The sequence below is a fragment of the Phyllostomus hastatus genome, unplaced genomic scaffold (assembly GCF_019186645.2).
Source record: "Phyllostomus hastatus isolate PE091 unplaced genomic scaffold, TTU_PhHast_1.1 phas_contig_34, whole genome shotgun sequence".
Lineage (NCBI taxonomy): Eukaryota > Metazoa > Chordata > Mammalia > Chiroptera > Phyllostomidae > Phyllostomus > Phyllostomus hastatus.
In genome coordinates, this window is record NW_025333857.1 from 32,365,036 (window position 1) to 32,382,225 (window position 17,190).

General features: G+C 39.0%; 1 protein-coding gene across 1 annotated transcript in view; it reads left to right on the top strand.

The window, feature by feature from the left end:
- GDA (guanine deaminase) overlaps window positions 1-17,190 on the top strand; it is an 86,782-nt gene that overhangs the window by 53,579 nt on the left and 16,013 nt on the right. Inside the window, exons 3-8 of the mRNA XM_045840688.1 lie at window positions 263-434; window positions 8,003-8,090; window positions 10,266-10,371; window positions 11,781-11,808; window positions 13,001-13,108; window positions 15,620-15,727. Of these exons, the coding sequence (XP_045696644.1) occupies window positions 263-434; window positions 8,003-8,090; window positions 10,266-10,371; window positions 11,781-11,808; window positions 13,001-13,108; window positions 15,620-15,727 (610 nt within the window). The remainder of the gene's footprint in view (window positions 1-262; window positions 435-8,002; window positions 8,091-10,265; window positions 10,372-11,780; window positions 11,809-13,000; window positions 13,109-15,619; window positions 15,728-17,190) is intronic.

Below are 17,190 nucleotides of genomic sequence, written 5' to 3' on the forward strand. Positions count from 1 at the left end.
TGCTTCTGTCCAGCGCTGTGCTTTTCCCTCCCTTCTTCATCTGTGGTTAACCTCATACCAGACATTCAAGTTAGGAGCTATGTCTTTCTGGGCAGAGCTTCATTTTGATTTCTTGACCTCTAAATAAGAGGAGAATTTATTCATCTGATGGCTTCAGCTCTAAACCTATGGGGGTGAACAGTTCAATCAATGCCAAGAGAAAACATGATTTAAAGATACAGAAAATGCCTAAGGATGCTGTTTCTCTCATCTTCATTTTCAGTGAGTTCTTCATGCCCGGACTGGTTGATACACACATCCATGCCCCTCAGTATTACTTTGCTGGGAGTCATATGGACCTGCAGCTTCTGGAGTGGCTGACCAAATACACATTTCCTACGGAACTCAAATTCAAGAGCAATGATTTTGCAGAAGAAGTATACACTAGAGTTGTTGTAAGTATCCTACTTGTGAGACTCGGTGTACTATGTTTGGTCACTTGTAGAAACATTCATTTCTTGGGGCAAATTTTAAGTGTAAAACACAGGCAGTTAAGGCTAGAATGGACCATTGAGATTTTCTCAGTCTTTCACAGCCCAGAGAGTTTGTGACCACCTCACTACAGAGCTTGTCACTAGCAACAAGAGGATTTGAGTTCGAATTCCCAAGCCCCCAGTCTGGTGGGCTCTCATGACTCTCTGTCTTTTACTTTTAGTGTTTTACTTTACTAAATTTGGGTTTAATGCATATGTGTGTTCTCTTACTCCTGTTAATCTACAACACTGTTCTGGAGACCATATGGAATAGCTGCACAACCTTTGGAAAGTTCTGCAACTCGTCTTCCCCATATGTAAAAAAATATAGATAATGATCATGCCTATTTCACAGAATTGTTACAATAATTAGGCAAGTTAATATTTGTAAGGCTCTTAGAATAGTGCCTGACATATGGTAAGCACTCTATGTGTTTGCTTTAAAAAATACCCAAGGAAATGTAAAATTAAAAATTTAAATTGCAATCATAAGGATGTCATGCTATTTTGGTAGCTTCACAAGGAGGGAAAATAGGATGTTTCCATTACAGGGCATATGGGAATGTGACCAGCATTATCACCACTAGAGGGAACTATGCTAGTTCAGTCACTGAACAGAGGCTGTAGTGTGTTGTGTGCCAGCCCTACGTTGAAGGCTCTGAACATATCCTTCCTCTTACTCTCTTAGAAAATTATTTCTGGTCTTTCTACACCAACCCTATGTCCAATCCATTTAGCAACCAGAAACAGCTTCTGCGATTGAGAATTAAAGTTGCAAATACCTTTTTATCTGACCAGTACCTCTTATCATTCAGGACACTTAGTCTGAATATTTCTGCAATTTTGTTGGACCTATTGATGAATTTTCTCCTAAAGTGATGGCTATGTGATGGTGACACTATTATAAGCCACATTTCGTGACCAGTTATCCTGCCAGTTCTCTGGTCTTATATCATTCAAATCTGAAAGAATAAAAACAAGTGCTATCATTTAGACACTTGCCTCAATTAGACATTCAGTGTAATTGTGGATCCTACATATTTCGCATGCATCTGCATGACACCGGAAAAACTGAGAAGGACTAAAGCTGTGTCTGGAATTGCCGGTGCATTGTGTTAATGAACTGTGTTAACCACACCAAATCTTTTTATTTTCAAAATTTATAATACCTTGCATTATTCTAAAAATGGTTTGAGATATCTTAAAATTGCATAGTATCCAACAGAAGAAAATGAGTCACAAAATCATGGCAAAGGAAAAAAGAGGAGGGGGAAAATAAAATAAAGCCAAGAGGTAAATGTATGCCATGGTTTTTTTGTCACAGATTTGGCTTTAAGTGTCTAGCAGTTGACCACAGAGGGAAATCAGTTTTGAGTTCTACACTGTCTGTGTGATTTAAAAAAAATTGTTAAGGGAAATAAAGCATATCTATTTTTCATACTGAAATTTAAGAAAATTATACCCAATATTCCAATGTAGTTATATGCTATGTTTCAAAATATATATATATATATATATTGTCAAGGTACTATAGTATCTAAAGGTCCAGGTATACCAGTGTTTTATGTTTAGAGAAAGTATCTAGAAATATGTGTCCTTCAGGCCATGCTCCATAAGTTTTATTTCTTAGGTCAAGGATTTGGGTAAGAATTTGATGTCAGTGAGTACAAAATGGGTGTTATTCTCAACAAGTATTTGCAGTTCATGCAGCCAATGTTTCTGCTTATGAGCAGGACTACACACTGTGAGAACTGCATGAGCCAAGGGTGTGGTTGACAGCTGTGTAAAAATTAAGATTTGTGCCCTGGCTGGCATAGCTCAGTGGATTGAGCATGGGCTGGGAATCAAAGTGTCCCAGGTTCGATTCCCAGCCAGGGTACATTCCTGGGTTGCAGGCCAGAACCCCCAGCAACCGCACATGGATGTTTCTCTCTCTCTCTCTCTCTCCCCCTCCCTTCCTTCTCTAAAAATAAATAAATAAAATCTTTAAAAAAAATTAAGATTTGTTAACTAGAACGTGTCCTTAGGCTGAAGACTGCACCTGGCAAGGCATAGGGGTGCTATGCTAAGGCAGTACCCATGAATATTGTCAAGACATTTTCATTTTTTTCTCCCTCAGAAAACAGTTCTAGATCTATATTTCAACAAATGGGCAATCAAGACCACAGTTTTGCACCATAGGTTTTGACATTTATGGGTAGTATTTTTTCTACTTTTTTAAATCATTGTTCAAGTACAGTTTTCTCCCTTTTTCTCCCATTCTAGTGGTAGTATTTTCATTGTTCTCATTGCTAAATAGCTGAAATTTCCCACTTTGATTTCATTTTCAAGCTCAAGTTTCAGAAAGGTATTTAAATTTTTGAGAATTTAGAAAACGTCTAATTATACTTCCATTTGAATTTGGAGTTTATTTTACTCTGGTTAGTGAATGTAATTTTTATGATTATTTTTCTTGGCAATTAATTCACTGTTATTTTATGACACAACTAAAGGTCAATTTTTATGGATATCTGCACAGGACACTTTTCACATCTCTATTAGACTAAGTTGTTAAAAATATTAAGCAAGTCTATCATTTTCTCTATATCTCTCATATAATGAGACAAGAATCTTACATACCCTGCCCTTCTCATGTTATGGCCCCTTCACCAAGTCCTGTGATATATCTTCTGAGGTTTTAGTTTCAGTTTATTTATTAGGTATCATCTCCACTTAATTGAACATAAATAAGTTTTAATGCTTGAATTTAATATTTTAAAATTCATTTTATTTAATTCCAGTTTATTATTTTCAACACCTGTACTTACTTTAACAATGAGTTTTTACTTTTATAAATATATTTTATTGATTATGCTATTACAGTTGCCCTAACTTTTCCCCCTTTGTCCCCCGTCACCTGGTACCCCCATTCCCTCCAGGAACTCCTCCCAACTTGGTTCATGTCCATGGGTCGGGCATATAAGTTCTTTGGCTACTCCATTTCCTATACTATCCTCAACATCCCCCTGCCCATTCTGTAACTACCATTTGTACTTCGTATTCCCTGCACCTTTTCCCCCATTCCCTCCTTTCCCCTTCCCAACTGATAACCCCCTCCCAAATGATCTCCATATCTATGATTCTGTTTCTATTCTTTTTGTTGGCTTAGTTTGTTTTTTACATTTAATTGTTGACAGGTGTGAAATTATTGCTATTTTAATGTTCATAGTTTTGATCTTCTTTTTCTTAAATAAGTCCCTTTAATATTTCATGTAATAATGGCTTGGTGATGATGAACTCCTTTAGTTTTACCTTGTCTGGGAAGCACTTTATCTCCCCTTCAATTCTAAATGATAGCTGTGGTGGATAGAGTGCTCTAGGTTGTAGGTCCTTGCTTTTCATCACTTTGAATACTTCTTGCCAGTCTCTTCTAGACTGCAAAGTTTCTTTTGAGAAATCAACTGATAATCTTACAGGAACTCCTTTGTCTACTTTTCCTTGCTGCTTTTAAGATTCTCTCTTTGTCTTCAACATTTGGGATTTTAATTATGATGTGTCTTGGTGTGGTCTTCTTTGTGCCCATCTTGTTTGGGCCTCTCTGTGCTTCCTGGGCTTGTATGTCTATTTCCTTCCACAATTTAGGGAAGTTTTCCTTCATTATTTTTTCAAATAAATTTTCAATTTCTTGTTCTTTCTCTTCTCCTTCCAGCACCCCTGTGATTCAAATGTTGGTATGTTTGAAGTTGTCTCAGAGGCTCCTTAGCCTATCCTTGGTTTTTTTAATTCTTTTTTCTTCTTGCTGCTCTAATTGAATATTTTTTTTTTCCTTATGTTCCAAATAATTGATTTGATTTTCAGGTCCATTCACTCCACTGGTAGTTTCTTGTAAATTTTTCTTTAGTTCATTTATTGTAAACTTCATTTCTGCCTGGATCTTTTTTTATGTTGTTGAATACCCAATGAGTTCCTTGAGCATCCTGATAGTCAGTGTTTTGAATTCTGCATCTGATAGATTGTTTATCTCCTTATTGTTCAGTTCTTTTCCTGAGGTTTTATTCTATTCTTTCATTTGGGCCATATTTCTTTGTCTGCTCATTTCAGCAGCCTCCCTGTGTTTGTTTCTATGTATTAGGTACAGCTGCTTTGACTCCTTATCTTAGTAGCATGGCCTATTGTAGAAAAACATACCAGTAAGTTCAATGGGACAGAGCCTTAGGTAATTACCAGTGAGGGGCAGCCTGTACAAACCAGGTTGATGGAATGTCTGATATTGTGTCCCTACTCTGTGCTCTGTGTGTGGAGGAGTGCTCAGAAAGGGGACAATACCGCTGCCTGGCCTCTGGAGTTTTGTCTATGAAGAAGCTGTCCCCAGGTACTTTCCCTGATGCCAGATACTTCAGATTCTCCCTGTATACCACTGGTGTTCTTCCAGCTACTACCCTAGTGCTGGAGCCCAGGGCAAGTGAGTCTGTGTAAGTCCTAAGTTGTTGAAGGCTCTTTAAGAGGAGACTTTGGAGAATCCTGCAGTTTCTTCAGCTGCCCCAACCCCCATTGGTTTTTGCAGCCCAAAGTTATGGGGACTTATCTTCCTGGCACTGGAACCTGGGCTGGGTGGTCTGGTGTGGGACTGGGATCCCTTGCTTCTGAGGTATTCTTACAATTTTCACCCACCATTCGTGGGTGTGGGACTGCCTGATCTGCATCTCCACATCTCCATGTGTCTCTAAGCATCTTGGTGTCACCACCCCTCCTACCCATCTTGATGAATATGACTTCTTTAATTTCTTGGCTATCAGATTTCCATACTATTTAATTTTCTGACGATTCTGGGTGATAGTTGTTTTGTATTTTAGTTGTAACTTATGCTGTGGTTGAGTGAGGAGGTGAGCCGTGTTTACCTATGCATCCATCTTGACCAGATTCCCCTCCAAGTTTTACTTTTTCATTAGCTGTTTGGATCCCCTTTCTCATTTTTTCATTACCTATGCATCCATCTTGACCAGATTCCCCTCCAAGTTTTACTTTTTCATTAGCTGTTTGGATCCCCTTTCTCTTAGATTCATTCTTTATTTTCTTGGAATATAGCTCTGATAATTCTTTTTTCAGTAAAGTGGGTGATAAACCTTTCAAATCCTTGAATTATCAAAAATGGTTTCACTTTGTTCTGACTCTTAAATGGTGTGCTTTCATCATAGAGAAAATGGTATTTGGCATGATTTTCCCATCAGCATCCAATGTGCTGGGGTCAATCTGATTCTCATTCCATTCTGGCTAATTTGCTGGCCTTCAGGATATTCTAAAATTTCACTTATAGATTTTTTTGTTCATTATCTTTAATATGTAGTTCATTCAATATGATAACTCCTGTCTGTCTTTCAGTTAGGGAATTTTTCTTTCTCTCTGAATATATTCTTCCCTTCAGTCTTCTCTTTTTTTTTTTTGTAACTCCTATCAGAAAAATGTTGATACTTCTATATATACTTTTATATCTCATTATTTTTTCTTTTAAAAATAACTTCACTGAGATATAATTTACATATCACAAATTCACCAATTTTAAGGTTCAATGTGCCACCATCACCACAATCCAGTTTTAGAAGATTTTTATTAGTCCAAAAAAGTTTCTTTACACCTGTTGTATCACATTCTTCAAGAACACCATAGTCCAATGTTGCAAGTCATTGATTCACTCTGCTGTTATAATAGCCTGTCCTCTTTCAAGAACATCATGTCCTATTTATCTAAGAATACTAATTTTAGTTCATTTATGTCTCTTGTTGCTTAGTCATTCACCTTCCTCAGGTGTTCATTCAATAAATATTTACTGAGTACACAGGCTGCAGACACTTCAGGAGTTGCTGGAGATTGAATTTGATATCTGTGTCATGGTATCAGCTTTCCTCCTGGACTTGTGATTCTGACAGACAGCTCATCATTGTCTGTAGCTGACAGGTTCTAATTATCCTCTATTGGCAGTCAGATGCATTTTATTTCACGTGCAAAGTGTCTTAAAATTTGAAAAGATTAACATAAAATTTCAGCTTTTCAAATTCTCTTGTCCTTTGGGACTGACTGACGTCACTGGGCTCTCATTTGCTTTTTTTCACCAATTGGCTGCTGCAGAGTAGAGACTGCTGTCTGAGATATGGGCGTGCTCTTCCCTGTTGTTTAAGTTCAAAGTGTTTCTCCTCTCAGGGATTCTCTTTTAATTTATCCTACAACACTTTTATTGACTTCTAAATTTTACTTATCAAACTTTTACTTTTGTAGAACTCTTGTTCTTTGATTTTCATAGAATTCTGTTCTTATGGATGCGATATCTTCTTTAATTCTTTCAGAATGTTAATCATATTTTTTTTAATCTCACCTCTTGCTGATCCTGTTTCCTCCAATATTTTCCTTCTTCTCCTTTTCACAGCAGCTCTCCTTCAGTGTCTGTTGAAGCTTGAGCATATATTCATACTTAAGTTTGATGCCTTAAGGTATCAACTGGAAGATCTGGGTGGGGGTAGTTCTTGTTTACTAGTGAACTTCAGTGTAGGAGAAACAGTGGAGGTAGTGAACAGCCTTTTCAATTGTGGGCCCCACTTGTCATTGTGAGGATGTCTTTCTTGTAGAGTAACTCATCTTCTCCAGGTAAGAGTCCTTCAGTCTAGCCAGGAGTGGTGGGTGTAATACATGTGGCAATCTGGAAAAGCTGACTGAGGGACCCTGGAGATGAGCCAGATTTGCCCTTAAACCTCTTCTTTTCAGCCCGTGTCCCATCTTGTCCTTTGGGGCTTTTATCCTCTAAATACTACCCAAGTTCTACAAAGAGTACATCTCTCTTGCAAGGAACAGATTAGGCGTCTTGGAAGAGGGTCCTGCCAGGGCTTCATCATCTGTAGACAGACTTTGAGCCCATTCCCTGTTAACAACCACATGCTTCTCGCTCTTTCTCTTCCTAAATTGCACTTAGGTTCTCGTCTATATTCTTTGTCTTCCAAGGGGATGTTGAAATGTTTCTTCTGTTCATGTCTCTTCTTATGTTCTTCTTGTTGGGTAATAAATTTTGTACTTTTTTACTGTTATTTTAGTGGAAATTTGCTCAGGAAGAGACGTAGATATATGTGACCAATCTGCCAGGGTTGGTCTAGAAGTCTGAACTAGAAATCTGGCTGAATTCTTTTCTGCTGTAATAGACAGAAAAATCTCATTTATTCACTCCTATATGCAATAAATTTTACATATCCTTTCACAAACCTAAAAGATAAAGAATTAATTAGCATCACCTTTTATGAATTCTACAAAACAGAACTGTGTGAATCTAGGAAATCAAAAGTACCAACTTTTCCAGCTCACACTTTTGAAATGTCATTACTGCCACTTACCTTAACTGTATTTCATATTGAGATGACATACCTTTAAATAAAAACATTTTCAAATTAAAAACTAGAATTCTATTTTCATCTGTATACCCCATGTGACTTTCTTGGAACATGCAACTCATGGTTTTTGTGATTTATTTTTAGAGGAGAACGCTGAAGAATGGAACAACCACAGCTTGCTACTTTGCAACAATTTACACTGACTCATCTCTGCTCCTTGCGGAAATTACAGGTGAGGAGATGAAAGCATGATTTATGGGCACATCCAACAAAGTCAACCAGACCATCTCTGGCAGTGAGTTATTCTTGTGGGCAGACTTGGCTTTTAATTGCTGGAATTTGAGCATTGCATTTCCTGCAGGTAATTAGGTGTCTGTGTATTACTGTGGTCCCTGAATGTTTTTTATTATTTAAGAATTTGGTTATTTACTTATGCTTTTTGTTTCCAGAATTATGTGTATTAATTTAGGGCTTTTCAGGGTGGGTTTATTAATTCTGGTGATGGCAATAGTGTGTTATAATCAACAGACGTAAGATATGGCTATTGATTAGGTTCAGGGCACTGTGCAAATTTCTGGGAACAAGATGAAACAGAACATAATTTCTGCCCATGAGCTGACAGATAGGACTAATTGATTAATAACTGCACACATTGGTTAGTAACTTTAGGAACATCTGTAGTACTCTTACTAAGATGCCTGGCATCATGCAAAGCACTCTACGTGGATTATGTCAGCTAAGTTGCAAACAGCCTTCTGAGGTAGTTATTACATCCTCATGTTTCAAATTGATAAACTGATGCTCAGAGAGGTTACAAAACATACCCAAGTCACACAGCTAATTAGCACAGCTGGGACTTGAATTAGGTCGATGATTCTGAAACTTGTATACAAAGTGCCTAGCATATAGCAGCTTACTCAGTAATTTCTGTTGACTGATATGATCACACTACTGCTTGCTGACCAAGATCATTGATGCCAAAGGCCTGAAGCATGATGCTGAAAATAACTATTGCTGTTTTGGGAGGAGACAGAGAACTCAGAACTGGAACATCTAGGAAGACTTCCTGGAAGGGAAGAGATTTAAAAACTTGGCTTTGAAGGAAAGATAAAATGGAAAAAGAGAAAAATGTCCTCCAGACAGGGGAAATGGCATGTACAATGTCATGGAGGCAGGAATGTCTATAGTGGACACTGGAAGCAGGTAACAGAGTAGCTGAACCAGGGGGCGGGATTCATTGTGTGGAGGGTGCAGTGGGTGAGCAGGTTGGGTGGATGGAATGGTTCAGACTGTAGAGAGAATACGCATCAACATTCATGTTCTCATTTTTGAATATGCATCAAAAACTCAAAGAAGGTTTTGAGCTAGATAAAGTATGTGATGAAGGTGGTGTTTTAAGAAAGAGTAATCTAATAGCCAGTTATTAAAATGAATTACAGGGAAAGAGAGAGGCAGAAAGACTTCTGTAAGATTCTTATAACAGAAGTGGAGACACTGTAAAAAGAATTAACAATGCCCAAAGTACACTGAACTTCCTAACTGAAACAGAATTCCTCTAGAACCTCTAAAGAGGACTAGGTTCTTCAGTGCTAAGAGCTGCTTGTAGGACTAAATACAATTTTTGTTACAGGTAATAAAATTGGCATAGCTACAGTAAAGAATAGCACCAATATCTTCTCTAAGCATGTGCCAGATACTTTATATACACTACGGGGTGTGTTCCTTTTAACCCTGCACATAGCACAGGACACTGGACACATAGCTATTTAGACCTTAAACAAATAATATCCACTATCCTGGAAGTTAACAGAGGAAGGAGTCAAGTCCAACCAAGGCCATCAAACTCTGGTGCCCTTTTTCTTATCATTAGACCATGCCGCTTTTTCTGTAAAATGGGAGAAAAGTATAAAGAGGGACTCAATCCATGGGACAGTGGTATGGTAGGAAATGGGAGGGAAGTTGTGAGTCATAGACAAAAGAGAAGGAATAAAGAAGAAAAAGGTGTAGACATGTGGACATGTCTACCTTGACATGTTGAATAGTGTTTCACCAGGGCCTGAGGCTGTCCCCTCTCCATATGATAATATAGGAACAAGGATAGTTTTGACTTGAGTAAAAATATAGACAACCTGTGTAAGCAAAGGGAAAAGCTGAATAATAGGTGCAAAACACCCAATTATTGCCTGACCAGCCTGGAAGTGGGGGTGGGGGAGGCGGTGGTTGAAACAATGGATGGAAGACTATTTACTACTTACAGATCTTAGTGGGGTTTTGTTGTTATTCTTCTTAATGGATCATCTTTAACATTCTCATCTATGTTTTCATAATGATTTTAAGTTTTAAAAGTCTCAGAAGAGGTACTGTGTGGGAAAGACATGTGACTTTAGATTCTTTTTGTGTGCCTCAGATAAATTTGGGCAGCGGGCATTTGTGGGCAAAGTCAGCATGGATATGAATGACACTTTTCCAGAATATAAGGAAACCACTGAGGAATCAATTGAGGAAACAGAGAGGTACGTTTGTCTTGATTTGTCTGGAAGGCATCCCCTCGGCTGCATTGATGGGGCTGGAGACAGGGAGGGCTCTGCACCAGGCATCATGTGTGCAAATGTTGCAATGTGGGTTTGCCCACCTTTATGAAATTTGCCAGGTCCTTTAAAAAAGTTGTGTGCCAATACTATTTTTGCATAGCAAATTATAGTTTAAAGCTTCTGGGAACTTGTTATAGGAATTCTAGGGTAAGCCCCTACATAACCTGAGGGATTCTTTTTTGAAGTGAATGATTTACTCTCTCTATTATAGACCTGGTCTACTCCTGTGTATTGGACTTGCTTTAAGTGTGTACATGGCTTACTTATTAAATTACAGTTGACCCTTGAACAACATGGATTTTTATCTTATGTTGGGATATTCTACTGATCCTATTGGTACTTTTTCTACATTGCTTTTATGGCTTTTCCATAGTGCTTTAAGGATTTGACAAGGAGTTGTGTTATATGACACTCAGCACCCAAGAAATATACATACAAGAAATTTCTTTAGATTTAAATATTCTCCAAGTCCAAACATACCCCGATGCAAGTTTTAGAAGTCCTGCTTTTCTTTGTTCCCCAGGCTTCCTTCACCTTAGGGTGCCCTCTGAACGGGAGGCTGAGTGGCTGCCACCTGCTCCCAGGAATAAGGAAGCAATGCCTTCCCCTTACCATTGGTCATCAGCGCTACTTTTCCATGAATTTGTGTTTGTGGTCATAGTAAACTTTCATTCACATTTTATTCTGAAACAATACTGAAGGCAGGAAGCTCTGACTAGTAAACATTACCAGCCAGGGCAGAACTAGCAGTTTTGTAGGCCATGCAGATTCCACTGTCCCTGCAGCTATAATTGGTAAGATCTCCACACCCACCCTCATGTGTTTCGCACAACCAGCTCTGACTTTTTTCGTCTGCCTTACTCCAAATCCAGGTGGAGTAGGACACTGCCTTGGGAATAAAGGAGGATATTGTGTAAGCAAGTAGCTTCCACTTAAGGGAAATCAGGAGCAGAGAGCTCCATGGCTTCTAAATGCTTCCGAGTGCACATAACTCCAGGGCTTTAATATCCCTGTAGCATCACATATTGCGATGTTCCCCCGAACCGAGCTCAGGCTGGGAGAATGGCTTGAGTGCTGTGGGAACCCTTGTGAACAGCTCAGCCAATGTTATATGATATAATTGTGCTTCCCTGCAACTTTGCACTCCATCTCTGCAAATGAGAAAGCAGAGTAATTACTACTTGTTAATCACTAATTAGTGGTGAAACATGTGCAGTGTTGGAAATGTTTGCATGGGAAACAGGACATGGAAAGATTATGTTTCCATGCTTAAAAAATATTTTTTTGAAAATGCCTAAATTTTTAACTTCTTGTTTGTTGTGTTCTTTCAGATTTGTGTCAGAAATGCTCCAAAAGAATGTAAGTAAATTTGTTCGCAGTTTGTTTTTGGATTGCCTTTGTGTTAGCTATAGGATTTGTTATGAAGTTGCTTGGCAGAGAATAATCTGTGTGTGTTTGGCTTATCCCGTGCACACAGAAGTGTTTTCCTAGAACTCCGAATCATTTTCACAGTGGACCTGTCAACTCAGCTCAGTGAGTTCGGGGCACTTTTTGCTTTCTCGGTGGTTTTCTCTCCCTCTCCTCTGGGATCTTGTAATTTTGTAGGACTGGTCTCTGCAGAGGTAGGGGATGGCTGCATGGCTGTGGACAGATTGGGGGCACCTGGAAATTGAGACATGGTGTTTGTTGGCTATGTTAGTATTGGCTCTGGCCTGCTGTAGCCCCTGATGGGATCTGATGTACAGGTGGTGTCCAGTCCTGATGCCCCTGCCACAGGCTGCCTTGGTCCAGATACATATGTGTGGCATGTCACATGCCTGCAGGCCCTTAGCCAGGCATCCCCTTTGCAGGCCTTGTGGCTGTTGGGACTATGGAGGCAGAGCTGTTTCCTGCCCCATCCCCAGCAGGGTGGTTCATGGTTCCATAGTGCAGGTTCTTCAGTTGGCAAGATAGACCCTTCCCTTACCATTGTTTGAAGTCTGATTGGAAACCATAGGGAATCTGAAAATGTCTTTCAATCTAATCTTGGAGACTTAGGTGGAGCTTGGTGAATCCTTATTCTCACCATCCCTCTATGAGTGCTTCTTTCCTGCTCGGACCCTCACCTCAGGTGACATCAGGGACAGTTCTACAACTAAACAGCTTTCAGGGGTGTGCCATGGTCAGCACACCTCCCCAGGATGCAGAAAGGGGAATAGGCCACTGCCCTACCCCTAGTCTCCCCCGCCCTCTCCTTTAAAAGTTCTCCTTTTGCCTCTCTGTTCTCTTCCTAAAGGCCACCAAAATAGGTTTCAACTGAGCCTTCCTGTAGATGTGGAGCAGGGGGTAGCTATCATTTGGGACAAGATCTTCTTCCATTGGACTTGGTGCTACAGAATGTACTTTCCTGTGTCCTTAACCATGAGTTGTTTCCATGAAACCCAGCACTTCCACCCAGTCTTAGAAAGGAGGACTGTTCCCAAATATCAAGGCATAAAACCACCTTGTTGTATGATATGCTACATATTCATGATACCTAGTTTCCTTGTCAACTGTTGTTGATTATTTCCAGTATCCTAGAGTGAAGCCCATAGTGACACCACGTTTTGGCCTTTCCTGCTCTGAGAGGTTGATGAGTGAACTTGGAAAAATCGCAAAGACCCACGATTTGCACATTCAGGTGGGTATTTTTATCCAGTTCATGCCTCTTTCTAGACCTGGAAGACTTTTCAGCGTCTTTCATTCTGGCAGTAATCTCCAATTCTTCTACTGAGATCTCCTAGGGATACAGCATTATGGCCTTTACAGATGTCACCTAAGTCCACTTTAATTTTTCCATTAAGAAACACGAAGTTCCTTTTCCTCTCAGTGGTTTCTGATGAAGCATGCAGAGATGAGACCACCATAAGCAACCCGGAGAGCTCTATGACAAATGGTTTACCTGTTGTCCGTAGGATACGTTTAATGCATTGCTTGTCTACTTCTCTTTCATTTGATGTTTTCTCAGCATTCAAGTTGTTCATGTTTCAAGGAAACACCTATTACTTAAAAAGCAATAAGAACCTAATTTCCACCTTACAAAATGCATTTAAAAGGCCCTTTGTTCCAAGTTTCTTAATTTCAAATTAGGAACAAAAAAGTAGGTTTTACTTTGTCATTAAGCGGTTGCAATTCGGGAACAAAACACTTTTTAAAGCTTCCAGCTGGATTAAAATGGGAAGTTGGGAGCTCCCCTGCCCCACACTCTGCCCCACCCTCTGCCCAGTCCCAGCTTCATTACATACCTCACTAAAATTTCCTCTTGGAAGAATTGGCTATCTTATAACAAAGGACAGGACAGGGGAAAGGCAGCATGCTGATTCTTCATCATTTGTTGGGTGGAGGGTGCTTTCTTTCTTTTGAGATTTACCTTGATAGGGCTTATTAATGATTCTCATCTTTGCCCATTCTCTTTTTCTGTTTGTTTGTTTTTTGCAATCTGTGATACTTGAATGTTTGATTCAACCCCACACAGTTGTAGGGGAGAAAAAAGTTTTCCATAACATTCTTAGGGTATTTGTCTGGGTCTGAAAACTAAACTAACAAAGATAGATTAACAGAAGAAAAACATGCAAATATATTTAATGTAAGTTTTACATGATGGAGCCTTCACAGGAAATGAAAGCCCAGAGAAACAGTTAGACCTGAATAGTTTTTGCTAGGCTTTGATGAAGAGTGTGTGGTCAGGGAGGCATGCAATAGCTTAAGGGAGAGGAAGTAAGTGAAGGAAACTTAGCAAGGCCTGTTTGTTTGGATTCTTCATATCTCTCTTTGTCTTCAGAGATAAAGATGTTCCTGTCCTCTGGGTGTAAGATAGGCATCTGTCTCTTGTGGCTGTTATGACCTGTTCCAGGGAAGGAAGGGGTGGGGGCGGGGACCACCAGAGTAACCCTCCTGCTTCTTCCAGTCTCAAACTCCTTCAGCTTAATAAGGCATTTTTCAACTTGCTGAGATGCCATATTTGGGGGTAGTATGTCCTGAACCCCATCCACACACAACAAAAGCAAGTATATCCTTGCTGGGGAGTGTGTCTGTACAAATATATATGTGTATTTACTCAAATTTATCAAAATGACACAAATTGTCTGGTTGTCCTTTCTGCTCATCTGCTGCTCATGCATTTCTTCAGTGGTCTGGGCTTTCCTCAAGCTCATCCCATAGGGGGAACACTGTTTTTGGAACATTGCTGTTTTCCTTTTTATTTATTTGGCTATGCATACTCTACCTCATGGAGAGAGGGAAATGGCACTGCAATTCTTGGGAGTGGTAATGAGTTTTTCCCCATAATATCTATTCACCACCAGAGGGGTAGGTGTGTACACTTAAGTGTTGTGACTCAAAAACACATAATGTGCTCTCAGGTTTTGCAGTGCCCAGAGAAAAATCGGTGTGGGAGCTGGGACTTGCTCACTCTGCTTGCATGTGGATTTTTATGGGCTCTTTCTGGATGACTGCAGGATTGTCTAGCTTAGTTATTTTTGAATTATTTTCTCCAGAAGAACTCATTCTGGATACAAAAACATGGGACAGAATAGAGACAGGGTTCCAGAGTCCCAACCCTGCTTCATCCTGAGAGGCAACTTGTTTATGCCTTTTACATAGTAGATCTCTATGAATTTTTAGCAGAATAACATCCAAAGCTAAAAGAATTTGGAAAATTACTTATCTACCCCAACTCTTTTATTTGAGAGATGAGGAAATAGAGACCCAAAGAAAAGAAATGACTCACCCCAAGACACATAACTAGGGTCAGAACTTCGGCTAAAATTCAGCTCTCTTTATTCAAATTCCACTGAACTCTTCTTAAATGGCCAACACCAGAAGAGATAGGTGGGCAAAAAGCTAGGGTCTTAGTTCTCTTGAAGGAATACTTTTTATTTTTGCGTGTTCTTGCTATAGTTCGGAATTTGAAAACACTTTGTTGGAAGAATATTACATGTGTTAGAACATTACATGTTTGTATAATTACATATTCATAGTTTCTTCATCATATGATTATTTTAAATAAAACACATGTATAATCTTCCTTGTCTGTCTATGCAGTGCCTCACATAGGCAAGTAGAAACCACCCACACTATTTTGGGGTAGGAAGTATAATTTCTAATGGCATTTTATATTAGAAAATTGAAAATATTATTTCTTCTCTTACAGAGCCATATAAGTGAAAGTCTTGATGAAGTCAAAGCTGTGGAAAACTTATACCCCAGTTATAAAAACTATCCAGATTTGTATGATAAAAACGGTCTCCTGACAAATAAGGTAAATCGCATGTCATGGCATAAGCTGTGTGAGATCAGGCACACGTACCTAAATGTTAAATCCCAGCAGTGCTCTTCACTTCTATGACACACGTGCACTTCCCAGGCTAGAGTGAAGCTCAGAGTCTGCGTACGTGTGTGTGCATAGTTTAAAACGGGCCTGACCTTTCATCTCACTAAATAAATGTAAAGGCTTCACTAAGGGTGGGAATGTCATTCCCTCAGTGGGAATGTCAAACGTCCTTTGGTCCAAGGACATTTTGCTGGTATTTATTAAAATGTAAATGTGTGTTCCCTTGAGTTAATAAATCATTTCTAAGGATCCATTCTGTAAGGACTATGAATAGAGATGTTTATTACATATGAAAGTTAAAAAATGGCTCTCATTGGGATTGTTTAGATTATAGAACATACATGATTAGGATTTTATCCAACATTCACAAAGCATGAGGCATGCAGGCTTACCACATTATTCGAGGTGTGCATACACAGGAGTGGGCACAAGTTTACTCAGAAAAATGTGTCTGATAGACACACATTAGACGTTCACAGTGATTCTTCCTGAGGAAGAAAGCAGAAGGACCTTTCCCTTTTTATTTTTAAACACTCTGAGATTGCTTGTATGAGCATGTATTTTTTCTATAATCAAGCATTTTAAAGTAATTAAAATTAATATGAGTGAAGAGAGACCTCATTAGAATGATCTGCCCCTTGGCCTTGGCCTTCAAGGCAATGTACAAATTGCAGGAAGAATTTAATTACGGCAGCCGATAAATTCGTAGGACCTTTGTGAGTGGAGATGTGAATATGACTAATTTGAAAGGTTAATAATCAGCATAAATCTTATAAATGCTACACCTTAATCTGCATTCTCCATTACATATATTTGCATACAATTAATAAATCATTACCTTCTATTTGCATATTAATTTGATTTGCACAGAGGTTAGGAAAATTGTATTTTAATAATGATTCTGTGGCCACCGAGCCATGCCTCCCAAAGGAGAAAGCTATTCAGATTCAAGTTCTGTATTGAGGGAAAAAGAATTCTGAAAGAGTGAAGTCTTATTCAGGAAAACCCACACACATTACCAAGACTAAAAACTAAGAGAAGTCTCCTGTGTGTGTAGTGCCTGCCTTCTGGTATCAATTTTGATTTCTGAATTTATGCTTGTAGGGTAGTACATTTCCTAATTTTTATTAAAATGTAAATATAGGTGATGAAATAATTAAAGTGTGTTTGGTTATGTGTCATGACCTTGGGCGCCTCTATCTAACTAGGGCAGAAATAAAGAACTCTTCCCAGGATCACTCCTGTAGCTTCCGTGTACTGAGAAAGGAAAGCTTACTTCTAGAAAGTCTGATTAAAATTGGAATACGCACAGTCCCACCAGATGCCCACTAGATTTACAAAAGAAAGCAACTTGGTTATTTTCTAAAGTAGAGATGAAGGAGTCATAATAT